At 34.8% G+C, this 13,365-nt stretch overlaps 1 protein-coding gene across 1 annotated transcript in view; it reads left to right on the forward strand.

Moving 5' to 3' along the window:
• The window catches only part of TTN (titin), a 325,691-nt gene that overhangs the window by 126,102 nt on the left and 186,224 nt on the right, over window positions 1-13,365 (forward strand). The window contains exons 102-119 of the mRNA XM_027865699.1: window positions 450-539; window positions 638-905; window positions 1,008-1,268; window positions 2,970-3,179; window positions 3,266-3,343; window positions 3,441-3,467; window positions 4,052-4,111; window positions 4,245-4,328; window positions 5,677-5,754; window positions 8,002-8,043; window positions 9,219-9,623; window positions 10,352-10,414; window positions 10,792-10,869; window positions 11,032-11,109; window positions 11,693-11,776; window positions 12,004-12,084; window positions 12,686-12,769; window positions 13,234-13,317. Coding sequence (XP_027721500.1) covers window positions 450-539; window positions 638-905; window positions 1,008-1,268; window positions 2,970-3,179; window positions 3,266-3,343; window positions 3,441-3,467; window positions 4,052-4,111; window positions 4,245-4,328; window positions 5,677-5,754; window positions 8,002-8,043; window positions 9,219-9,623; window positions 10,352-10,414; window positions 10,792-10,869; window positions 11,032-11,109; window positions 11,693-11,776; window positions 12,004-12,084; window positions 12,686-12,769; window positions 13,234-13,317 — 2,155 coding nt within the window. The remainder of the gene's footprint in view (window positions 1-449; window positions 540-637; window positions 906-1,007; window positions 1,269-2,969; window positions 3,180-3,265; window positions 3,344-3,440; window positions 3,468-4,051; window positions 4,112-4,244; window positions 4,329-5,676; window positions 5,755-8,001; window positions 8,044-9,218; window positions 9,624-10,351; window positions 10,415-10,791; window positions 10,870-11,031; window positions 11,110-11,692; window positions 11,777-12,003; window positions 12,085-12,685; window positions 12,770-13,233; window positions 13,318-13,365) is intronic.

The following is a 13,365-nucleotide window of genomic DNA, read 5'->3' on the forward strand; positions in this document are numbered from 1 at the left end:
AATGAAAGAGTTGTACTTGATCTCAATCAACTAATATTTATTAAGCACTTGGTGTGTGGCAGGAACTATGCTAAGTAATGAAGATGTAGTTCAGGTGTTTTCAGTATTGTCTGACTCTTATTTGGGCTTCTCTTGGCAAAAGATAATGGAGTGGTTTGCCATTTCCTTCTCCAGCTCATTTTACAGATGAGGAAACTGAGGCAAACAAGGTTAAGTGATTTGCCCAAGGTCACAAAGCTAGTAAGTGTCTGAAGCCAGATTTGAACTCAGATAGGCCCTAAAATAGGGCAAATAATATCTGTAGCATCTACCTCACTAAGTTGTGGGGAGGATGGAGTGAGATAATATATGTGAAGGATTATATAGATGTCAATTATTATTGTAATTAAAATCACAAGGCCTTACTAAAATACATGTAGTATAGAAACAATACTTTGATGTTTCTTTAGGAAATTGAAGAAGTAGAGAAGTCTGAAAAAGATGAAAAAGAATTTGAAGAATTAGTAGCATTTATCCAGCAAAGGCTGTCACAGACAGAGGTAATAAATAAATTAAATAAATTATTGCAAAATATGGTTGTATGCTGGGGACTTTAAAGTAAGATTAATGATCCATTTAAATCTTTTTTTACCCTCAGCCGGTCACCCTTATCAAGGATATTGAAAATCAAACTGTTATAAAAGACAATGATGCTGTCTTTGAAATTGACATTAAAATCAATTATCCAGAGATCAAGCTTTCCTGGTACAAAGGCACCGAAAAACTGAACCCCAGTCCTAAGTATGAAATAAGCATTGACGGTGATCGACATATACTTAGAGTCAAAGACTGTCAATTGAAAGATCAGGGCAATTATAGGTTGGTTTGTGGTCCACACATCGCTAGCGCAAAGCTAACTGTAATTGGTAAGTATATGCAGTTTAAGAAAAACAAAAACATACAAAATCCGTTTTTCATTGAATGCATTGATGTGACATCTATTAAAATTTCTTTTATCATGCTAACAGAACCTGCTTGGGAGAGGCATCTTCAAGATGTTACTGTAAAAGAAGGTCAGACCTGTACAATGAGCTGTCAGTTCTCTGTGCCAAATGTTAAATCTGAATGGTTCAGAAATGGAAAGATTCTCAAACCCCAACCTCGATATAAAACTGAAGTGGAACACAAAGTCCATAAACTGTCTATTGCTGATGTTAGAGCAGAAGACCAGGGCCAGTATACTTGCAAATATGAAGGTCTTGAAACATCTGCAGAGCTAAAAATTGAAGGTTGGTATATGAAACTGTTTATTTTGAAGAACCATTATGTAGACTGATGAGCAATAGTAGAAGTGTATGATATTGGACACGCATAGGTAATTGCTTTTCCAGGGTTTGACACATATTCTTAAATTTTATATGGCTAATTCAAGAAAGAATAAAACCAGGGGTCTGCTTGTAAATGTTTAACAGCTTGTTCTACAGGAAGAAAAATAAGTTCACGACATACTTTTGAGTTTAATCTGCATTAACAATTTCTCCATCGTTTTCTTAAGTTTAGACAATTAACAAAATGGTAAATCAAGGCTTGATTTGTAAGAGTTGCCCCTTTCTAAAGTATAAATACTCACACTGAAAATGTAACAAATCAGCTTTCAGTTCCATCATGGCCCTTAATATAACCAAAATATTTTGGAATTCATGGAATTATAGAATTTGAACACTGGAAGGATCTTCAATCACCATCTAGCCCAACCCAAATAAAAAGTTATCTTCACTTTTCCTTCTGCCTCTTTTCAAGGATTTTTTTTTATTGAACTACAATGAAGCAGATTTCAGTTAAATCTACATTAATTTTTTTTCTTAACACTTGAAGCTGACTTCAAATGGAAAGGAATGCCTAAAGAGTCTTTTTACCTAACAATGATAGAGAGCTCAAATGTTTTCAAAGTGCCTTACAAATATTCTCTCATAAATATCTCCCTCTCACTGGAGATATTTGAGTCAGAGTTGGATAACCAGCTGTCAAAGATTATTCAGTGGGATCCCTGAACTGTGCACTAAATGAATTAAATAATGCCATAGGTTCCTTTCTATCCCAAATCCTGCCTTCATTAATTCAAAATATATGATCCAAAGTATACGAGAAATTTAGATGTCCAGTTCTTAGTTGCAGGCACTGCACTACCCATCATCTATAATTGAAATTGTTGATGTTCAGTCATATCCCACTCTTTGTGACCGTGTTTTGGGGATTTTCTTGGCAAAGATTGCCATTTCCTTCTCCAGCTCATTTTACAGATAAGGAAACTGAGGCAAACAGGGTTAAATGACTTGCCCAGGGTCACACAGGTAGTAAGTGTCTGAGGTCAGATTTGAACTTAGGTCTTCTTCACTCCAGGCCCAGTGCTCTATTCACTGCTTTGAATAATAAGTCACCAAAAAAGCTGACAGAATAATGAATACAGAAATGATGAATACAGAATGAACGTCATCTGGTCTCCCTCTCTAATCATTTAAATGGTCTGAGAGGGAATTTTGTGCATTCCACAAAATGTTATTTTAGGATAATTTCTGAGTCCTACATGGGGAAAAATGACAAATCTTCAAATATCCAAATGAAGGCATAACTCAGATTATATAAGTTTCTGCATATTCCTCTTTCATGGGTTCTTTATTTTAATATATTTCTGAGACTTCTCAGATCCTTCAGGTACCAGAAATCTCTTTATATTACCTTCATCTTGTCCTAAGGCTGTGCTACAATGAGTCTCTTAATGTTTTCTAATATCAATATTGTAGAAAAGATCCTAAGTATTCTACTGCTACTTTTGTCAGGTGGAAATGGGAAAATGGGAGAGAGGGTGCTTTGTATTTTATCTTTTGTTTTAACCAGTCTCTTGTTAAAAAAATGTGGAAATGTATACATATACTGGGGTGGGGGAAGGTTCAACAGAACATAATTGTAATTAATCTTTGTTTTTAAAACAGCCGAGCCCATTCAGTTCACAAGACGCATACAGAATATAGTGGTGAGCGAGCATCAGTCTGCAACCTTTGAATGTGAAGTGTCCTTTGACGACGCCATTGTTACCTGGTACAAAGGGCCCACAGAGCTTATCGAGAGTCAGAAATACAATTTTAGGAATGATGGCCGTTGCCATTATATGACCATCCACAATGTCACTCCGGATGATGAAGGTGATTTAACAGTTTCCCAGTGCAAATATTGATTGCAAATTGTCCCAACAGTAGAAAACAAGTAACAAGACGATTCTCTTCCTTAGGTGTCTATTCAGTAATTGCTCGCCTAGAGCCAAGAGGTGAAGCTAGAAGCACTGCAGAGCTTTACTTAACAACCAAAGGTCAGGAAATTGTCTAGACATCTAATCCAAATTGCAGTATTTGAAATAATATGTCCTGTATAACCATGCAATTCTAAATGTAATCTCTTTCTTGTAGAAATTAAACTGGAATTGAAGCCACCTGGTAAGTTAAAAGAAAAAAACTGTCAAAACTTGAATGCTATCATGTATTTTTTTTTAATTATGTAAATCCGGGGCAGCTAGGTGGTACAGTGGAAAGCATACTGGCCCTGAGAGTCAGGAGGACCTGAGTTCAAATCCGGTCTCAGACCAGACACTTGACACTTCCTAGCTGTGTGACTCTGGGCAAGTCACTTAACCCCAATTGCCTAAAAAAAAAAGTTATGCAAATCCAACTTCAGGACCTAAATATTTTTGCTTCTCAGTTCTGAAGTGTTGCAAAAATACATTTTTTACAACACTTCTGAGTATTTTCATATTATAAAAATACAAACATATAAACTCTTCTGCGTCCAGTAACTTCTTCTCATGTTATCTAAGATGATCCTAGATTCTATGTTTCATAATAACAAATTAGTATTTCAGCAGAAAATAAAATGTTGCATGTGTTTGTAGACCATAGTCATATCTTACAATATTTGTTTCAAATTTTAGATACTGCTATTTGAAAACCACTGATTAACAGATAAGTCTTGATTATATCATTGCAGTATCTGTTTTATAATGCTTCACAATTTCCTTTCTCAGATATCCCTGATTCTAGAGTTCCCATTCCAACTATGCCTATAAGAGCAGTCCCACCAGAAGGTAAGATGATTTATTCACCATCATATTTGTATGTTGCCTAGGCAGGCCCTGAAGAAAGCTAAAGATTCTAAGAAGGGAGGGAATGAGGTAGGAAACAAAGAATTTTATTGATAATGCCTTGTATTTTCTTTAGAAATTCCTCCGGTTGTAGCTCTTCCTCTTCCTATTTCTCCACCATCACCAGAAGAAAAGAAGCCACCAGGAAAACGTGTTGAAGGTATTAAAAGTTTTTAACCTAAAAATTACAGAATTTAATTATGATCAGTAAGATGCCGTTTTGTCCAGTCATTTTTCTGCTCTAGTTGTCAAAGAGTTCATTGTCTTTACAAAATATATTTCTCAGTAATGAAATGCAAGGGTATAAGCAAGATAAAACATCTTTATAAGGAACATAAACCGGGCTCATTGACATAAATCTTTTCTCTCTAGAAGAGGAGGCAGGGAAGCATTTAGAGAACCAATGTCCTGGTCTCCTGCCATCACTGCAGTCTCCTTAAAAAGATCCCAACAAATATCCACTAATAATGCATTTTGAGAGTAGTATGGAAAAAGTGGGAAACCCAGAAATAGAGTCCCAGGTTCCCCTGTCCATGTATAGTGATAACACCTGATATAGCTCTCAAACCAATTAATCTGGAAATTAGGTTTTAATCAACACAGACACACACAGATGCATACATGCTGAAATGGTTTGCCATTTCCTTCTCCAGATCATTTTACAAATGAGGCAACTGAGGCAAACAGGGTTAAGTGAGTTGCTCAGGGTCACACAGAAAGTAAATGTCTGAGGCCAGATTTGATAAGTCAGGAAGATAAGTCTTCCTGACTCTGGGCCCAGCACCTAGCTGCCCTAGATGTATGCAATGTGTATATATATATGCACACACAATATATGTATACATATATAATATACATTTTTTTATCTCTTTAAGTCTTAGGGTTGCTATCCTGTTATCTGTTTCTTACACATATGTGTATATGTATATACATATATTACATACATCTATGTGCATGAATGTATACACACATAAATATTTTTGGTATATGATCAGAAATGGGGATGGCTGGATCAAAGCATATGAGCATTAAGACTCCTCTTACTTAATTCCCAATTGGAAAAGGCAAATTATTGATGATATAATTCATCCGTTGTAATACGCTGAAAAAATAAACATAATAAAGTACATTTGACCTGAATAGGTATGCTATAGCATGGACTATCAGAAAGAATACTGGATTTGGAGTCAAACCACTTGGGTTTAGTCCTAGCTCTGCTGCTTCTGAGAAGTGTTACTTTAGGCAAATTACTTAACTAGTCTGTTTTCATTTGTAAAATGGGAAGGTTCTGCTAGATGATCTCTAAATTCCCTTTGTGCTCTTGAGCCTTGAGAATTCAATGAGAATTGTCCAGATATATAAGAACTTGCACCCCCAGTGGCCATGTATTTGGCTCAACATGTTTATTCTGCACCTACTATGTGCAAGACATTGGTAATATTTTTCACTTATTATCAATCTCCCAAGACCATACTTTTGATAAATAATATATTGACTTGTTTTTTCAGTGACCAAAAAGGCTGTGAAGAAAGATGCCAAAAAAATTGTTCCAAAGCCTAAGGAAGAGGCACCACCACCACCTAAAGGTATGATGATGATCCAGCATTCAACTTTTATGAATTGTTTTGTCTTATATGCTTAAAATCTAAAATGGGGCATGAGGAGGGAAGCAGTGATTATTAGTTGGGAATTATCACTTTTTATATTATGTGAATAGTGACTTTCCTACTCTTTTATTCTGCCTTCTTCCTTCTTCCAGCTCCCTTCCTTCCAATTCCCTTTAGTTTCCCTACCCCTTCTTTACTCTTATTCTTTTCTTCTACCCTACCTATAACTAACATCTGTAAAAGGCATCCAGAGACAATCTAAAGCTTGCTTAGCCTCATTGACCTTGAGGGCAAAAGAAGTAATAACTAGGCTCTCAGTACAGAATAATGAATTCTGTTGGGGGCATATTGAGTTTGAGATATCCTATTGGACATCTAGTTGGAGATGATAAATAGGCAATTAATAATTTCAGGCCTGGAGCTAAGGAGAAATAATAAGGTTCAATATAAAAATTTGGGAATGATCTGCATAGAGATAATAATTGAACTCATGGGAGCTAATGAAATAATCAATAGGTATAGAGAAAAAAGAAGGGAGGTCCCAGACAAGAACATTCAAAGAAAACCATGGTTACAGAGTGGGACACAGATGTCGATCCAGTAAAGGGACCTTAGAAGGAACAGCAAGATAGGTGGGGGTGGGGGGGAAGGGAGAGAAAGAAGGCAGTGTCAAATAAGCCCAGGGAGGAGAGAATATCCATTGGAAGTGGTAGAGATCAAGAAGAGTGAGAACTGAGAACAGGCCATATAATTTGGAAATTTGGGGATCATTTATAAATTTGGAGAAAGCAATTTTGGTTGAGTGAAGAAATTGGAAACAAGACTATAAAGGATTGTGAAATAAATGAGGAGACAAAGTGGAGGTCATTGATGCAATCAGCTTTTTTAAGAGTTTAGAAGAGAAAAGAAGAGATATAGGACAGTAACTTGAGGAAATAGGGCCAAGTAAATATTCTTTTAAGAATGAGAGAGTTCTAGACATGCTTACTGTTTGTCCTTAGTTCTCAAAGAGGACCATGACATCAGGAAGATGATGCCATGACATGCAAGTAAATTGGATTTAAGTGAGGCAGGGCTGTGCAAAGTCGCCAGCCTCACTTTCTCCTCCAGAGCGATCTGGGTCTAGTGGCAAGATGTAGCTTAGGAGAACTGGAGATGGTCCCCAAGGTTATGATTATAGGCAGAAGGATGAAGCCTTCAAAGCAGAAAGAGATTAAAGTTGAAAGACAGGACTATTTGCCTAAAGAAACTGGAGAGAATCTCATCAAAATTTCAAATAGAGGGGCTAGTTGTGAAAAAAAAAAAGGGCCGCCTCATCTTCTAAGGCTGAAGCAAAGGAGAAAAGAATAGAGGATGATGTCAAGGGGTTTTGAGATAAAGACTGGGAGAGAGGAGAAAATAACCCTTATTTTTTCAGTGCTGTTTAAGGCAAAGCAAGATTGTCTGCAGAGATAAAGTAGAGAGGGAGTGGAGTAGATGGTCTGAGAAGAAAACAGCAGGTTTGAAAGTGGGAAGAGTTTATAGAGAGTCAATTAGGGAAGAGTAAAAGGATTGTTTTGAGGCAAATGAACAATGGGAATGTGTTGAAATAACTGATGGGAATTTATTACTCTAGTGAAACAAGAAGAAAAACAATGTCAAGTAATCCCAACTCTGTCACTTTAAATTCCCACCTAATTGGTTTCCAAAGGGAAAAGAAAAACAGGAAGGCAAAGCATTATTCACCCAGACTTTTCTCTTGGTACACTGGTTTTTTATGAAATTCTAGACAGCTTGGAGAGAAGAAGAAGATCAAATAACAAGAAAAATACACAAAAAGAGACAAATCTCCAAGTAATTTTGAACTGATTATACTGCCATTCTTGGAATTTGGATTTTTTTTCAGTAATGTGTAAAAAAAAAAAGCTAATGCTGTCATTTTATTTATTTTAAATTTGAGTTATTCAGGCTTTTACTAGAGACAAATTTCATTGAATCTTTTTACTACTTAGAGGATATAGATCTTCTAAGAGCTATGATATAGTTCTTGGTTATGACAGGATTCTCACAAATCCCTAAATAATGAAAATGCAATCCTGGTATGTGTGCATGGGTGTGTGTGTGTGTGCACGTGTGTGTATGTGATTTGAATTTAAAATGCATACATAATTAGTGGAAATTTTATTTGTTTAGTGAAGGAAGATGATAATACTGAACTTGTGTATGTTTTTTAAGTTCCAGAGGCAGTTAAGAAGCCCTCACCCCCAACTATGCTAATCCCAGCAGAAGGTAAATAAAAATGTATATACTGTTAAACCATACATTTTTATTGTCTGCTTGCTTTTTGCATAATTAAAATGTTTTCCTTATCTCTTTTTAAGTGTTAAGGTAGCTATTATGCTATCAGTTTCTTATTAAATAGGTACATAGAAGTATATGAAATGAGCATTTGGCAACATTCAGCAAGTCATTCACTGTCATTCACTGTGCCAAGTGTTGGGGACACAAACACAGAAAAGTGACTCATTTGGTTCAGGATCCAAAAGTAATTACAGAGGGCCACATGAAAGGAAGATAGAAAGCCCAACAAGTACTAGGCAGTGGGACCCATGATACAATTAATATGTTTTGCTCATTTTATTCTAGAAAATGGCAGAGGTGGTGGGGTGTAGTAGAAAATGTCGTTGTTCAGTTGTTTTTCAATCACGTCCAACTCTCTATTTCCTTCACAAGCTTGTTTTACAAATGAAGAAACTGAGGCAAACAGGGTTAAGTGACTTGCCCAGGGTTACATAGCTAGTAAGTGTCTGAGACCTGATTTGAACTCAGAAAAATGAGTCCAGGCCAAACACTCTATCCACTGAGCCTCCTGTCTGCTATTTGCTAGCTATAGTATCTGATATTTCCACACCAAGGCTATTTCCTTATCAGTAAAAATAGGTGATTAGAATAGACTCAGGTTCCTTACAGTTTTGAATCTATGCTCTTATATAAGGGTATTTTTGATGGCCCATATGAATTTTCTGACTCATAGCTATATTCTGGAGGCTTAAGGATTTAGGAAAAAGTGTTCTAATTTCTCTGGATACATCATTAAGAAATGAGAACATTATGGTACAGTGGAAATAGCACTCACTAACTCTTGAGTCAGGGGACCAAGGTACATAACCCTCCTCTGATGCTTACTCCCTATGTGACTAAATTTCCTTAAGGAATATTTTACATTTGGTCTAAAACAGGTTATTTCTTCCAAATTTATCCTGGAACGTAAAAAGCAAAATTGCTGGGATTTTGAGTTGAAATAGAAGCCTCACTTAGTTCAATAAAAAGAACAATATAAAAATGAAGTTGAATTTTAATCTGCAAAATGTCTAGTGGACTATGAACTTGGCTGTTATTGGATGATAGGTCTCTATGGATATATGAGTAATGCCTATACCAACATCAGCAATCTTCTGTTTAAGTTCCAGAAATGATTGATGTCACCTCAAAGGCTGAAGAAGTGAAAATATCCACCATCACCAGAAAGAAAGAGGTTCATAAAGAAAAAGAGGTTGTGCATGAGAGAAAGCAAGCGATCTATGAGGAAAAGAAAGTTTACATTGAATCTTTTGAAGAACATTTTGATGATTTAGATGTGGAACCTTATGAAGAGCCTTCTGAGGGACCTTATGTAGAACTTTATGAAGAACCAGAAGACTGGTATGAAGAGACCAAGAAAGTTCACAAAGTTAAAAAGGAACAATTTGAAGAATGGGAAGAAGATTTGGAAGAAGAACAGGAATACTACGAAAGGGAAGAGGGCTATGATGAAGGGGAAGAAGACTGGGAAGAAAGAAAAATTTATGAACAGAAAGAAGTTTATGAAGGTATATAAGCTTCCCTCCCCTATTTTCCTCATATTTGTTTTAGCTCACTATCAATAATATTGTTGTGGATTAAATAGGTATAAATTTAATTAGTTCTTTTTTGACATAAAGTGGATTTTTTAAACAATCAGAAAGCACTGTTAAAATCAACTAGGAGAGCACTTGCGGAATGCCTACAATTAGTAAAACTCTTGCTAAATAGTGTAGGAGACACTATGGTAAATAAGACAGTGCACTTGCTCTCAATCAGCTTATAGTAAAGAAGGGAGGAAAGAAACATAATACATAATAGATTTAGATTAATAGATTTAGGAGTATAATAAAAGATGCATATAAAGTGCTATGGGAGCTCTGAAAAAGGATAATGACAACAATAATAATAATGACAACAAGGTTTACAAAATTCTTTACAAGTTTACAAAGTACTTTACAAATATTATTTCATTTTATCCTCACAGCAATCCTGGGAGATAAGTCTTTTATTATCCCTATGTACCGAGGAGGAAACTGAGGCACAGAGTGATTTGCCCAGGGTCACACAGCTAGTAAGGGTCTCCTTAAATTAAGATTTAAACTTAATTCTTTCTGAGTCCAAGTTCAGTACACTAGCTACCATTTAGCTGCTGCCTAGCAGAGACTACACTCCATAGGAAGAATGTTAGTACAACCTATTCAAAATGATATATTTAAGCATTATCATTCTTCTTGATTCTTATTTTTCAATCAAGAATCACTAGAAAAGAAAATTCCAGCAAAAGTACCAGAAAAGAAAGAAGTGGCAATTCCTAAAGGTATGGAATTTAATTATTTTTTAAAAAGCTCCATCCATTCAGTCTTTATCATAGCTTGTTTGTCTCTTCATTGGAAAGGCACATGTACATCACTAGCATGATCAAATAGAGGCAACTTCTTCACTAAGATTTAATATTTGGGCAAATGCATTCTTACTTTGTTCAGTCTTACTCACTGAAAAACAAGATGTTAAAAAATTATCATAAATGTGGACATTTAGAATAAAACAAAATTAACTTTTAAAGTACCAAACATTGGTATTTATCTATCAAAACACCAAATTGCTCAATATATTTAATATGTGGGTGATATTTTAAGAGAATCTATAAGTTCTGCAATTTAAAACAAAATTTAAATTTTTTTAAAATACCTTCAGTTGTTAAGAAGCCCATAGTTGAAAAAATTGAAAAGACTTCTCGGAGAATGGAAGAGGAGAAAGTCAAAGTTACCAAAGGTATCATTACTTTATAAATATTTTATTATCACAAATACACAGAATATATTTTATTTCTATTAATACTTAGATATTCTTTAAATATTAATCAAAGTTAAGATGTTTTTAAATGTAAAAGACATACTCATCTTCATACAAATATAACCAAACGTATTTTTAAAGTACCAGAGGTTTCAAAGAAGATTGTTCCACAAAAACCTTCCCGGGTGCCAGTACAAGAAGAAGTTATTGAAGTAAAAGGTATAAATGTTTTTCTTTCAGCTGCAAGCTTCAAACATTACATGTCTAATGCTATATAATGCATAATAGGATTAGGACTCTATTGTCTATAGAAATGTACATATATTTTCATGTATGTACATTTTAAAATGCATGTACCCATAATTTAAGTAATGTCAACATTTTCTATTTTGTTTAGTCTTCTAACTTTAATAAGTAACATATTCCAAGGCAAATCATTTTTCCTTATATCCTGGTTCATTTACACAAAGATAACTTAATCAAATTGGAATAGCCTCATATTTTGTGTGAAGAAGTTGTATCTATATGGTCCCCATTTAATTAACATTTGCTAAAAACTGCATGATCATTCATTTGATTGTTTAAGTTGCTTACTTGTCTGTACCTCATAGCTGAAAAAGATGATTTGAATATTTGTCCATATTATCATGCAGTGATATGTCCATATTTTTTTAAGGACATCAAGACTTAACTCATTTAATTCAATGTTAAAATACTTAGAACTAATGTACAGTCTATATGTTTAGTATGATGTCATGTCACGGACAAAATAATTCTGATGTGATATGTACTCTTTTTAAAGTACCAGCAGTGCACACAAAGAAGGTTATTTCAGAAGAAAAGATGTTTTTTGCTTCTCATGCAGAGGAAGAGGTTTCAGTTACAGGTATAAGTCACATTTGAAATTTTGGATAAAAAAGAAAACCATCTAAATGGTCTTTCTTCTCTTTTCTTCTTAACATGTATTCTATTAATTTATATGTATATATTTTGTGTACATTTCTGTCCTGTTTTCATCTCAAATTTGTCTTTGGCCTGATTTCAATATACTTGAAAATTTCAATCTTAATATCCAAAAGATGCTTCAGAATTAAAAATTATGTCTTTTTAAAGTCCCTGAGGAACACAAGAAAACTATCATAGAAGAGAAAGTTCATGTTGCTGTTTCGAAAAAAGCTGAACCCCCTCCTAAAGGTATCATTGATTTGGTGAAGATTCATATCTTTCTAAAATGTCTGAATGTGTTAAAGTTCTGTTTTAGTTACCTAGTTAAAATGTACTGAGCATCTACTTTGGGGAAAAAAAAATTTGCCAAGGGATAGGAGGGGAAAAGAAATAAAAGATATAGTTCCTGCCTTAAATGCTTTTCAATCTGGCCAAATATTACTAAAATACAAATGTTTTTAATTGTCTTACATAGTTTAATCATTAACTAAATAATAAAGGCTATAAAAATAAAACGACTAAAAATTATCTTTCAAGTGACTGAAGTTTACAAGAAACCTCCTCCTGAGGAAGAGGTTCCTGTACCTGTTCCCAAGAAAGTGGAAGCTCCTCCAGCTAAAGGTGAATCCCAGCAATCAAACGATTGAGCAATAATTCTTCTGTCCACTATTCCTATCCTTGTAGACATATATATTTCCCATTGACCTTATCTAGTCATTAAAGTTAGTGTTTAGCATCTATTTTAATGATAGTTATCAAAAGTTCAGCAATATGCATTAAATTCACTAATTTCCCCTGGTGCCTTGCTTGTCTATGGACAGTTATCTCAAATTACACTATTTCTTTAAAGTCCCCGAGGCACGTAAGAAACCTGTCCCGGAAGAAAAAATGCCAGTTCCTGTTCCTAAAAAAGTGGAGCCCCCACCAGCCAAAGGTAGCCTTCTACTTATGGAGAAAGACAACACTAGATAAATGTTTTGTCTTTTATCTCCACTTGTGTTTGTCTATATGAGTGTGACAACCAAATTATTTTTTGCCACCCATCTGTGATTTGTGTAACACTGTTAAGTCCTGATTTAAGTACACCATTATTACTGTAAAGAACTTCTTCATGTACAACTGTGATGTATGACACAAGTCTCAGTAATACTTTAGATGTCTATATCTATTCTGGTTACATCTTTGTCTGTTTAATGTTAATTAACAGAATAGCTGTATGGAATAATCCATGTACATTGTTATAGAAATCCATAGTTCTTTATCATGAGTAGATCATATTAAATAACCAAATGTCTGCTCCTCCGAATCTTAAAGACTTATTTAAAGCTTATGCGTTAAAGTATTCTTAGACTGCCCAGAATAAGGATTCTCATCATTTTCACAATGGTATCTTTGAAGTGCCTGAGGTTCCCAAGAAACCTGTCCCAGAAGAGAAAAAGCCCACTCCTGTACCCAAGAAAGAAGTGGTCCCTCCACCTAAAGGTATAGCAGAGCTTAAGTTGGAGTGACTCAAACATGCTCTTCATTCTG

Source organism: Vombatus ursinus, unplaced genomic scaffold (assembly GCF_900497805.2).
Source record: "Vombatus ursinus unplaced genomic scaffold, bare-nosed wombat genome assembly UNPS02014779.1, whole genome shotgun sequence".
In the NCBI taxonomy this organism is placed as follows: domain Eukaryota; kingdom Metazoa; phylum Chordata; class Mammalia; order Diprotodontia; family Vombatidae; genus Vombatus; species Vombatus ursinus.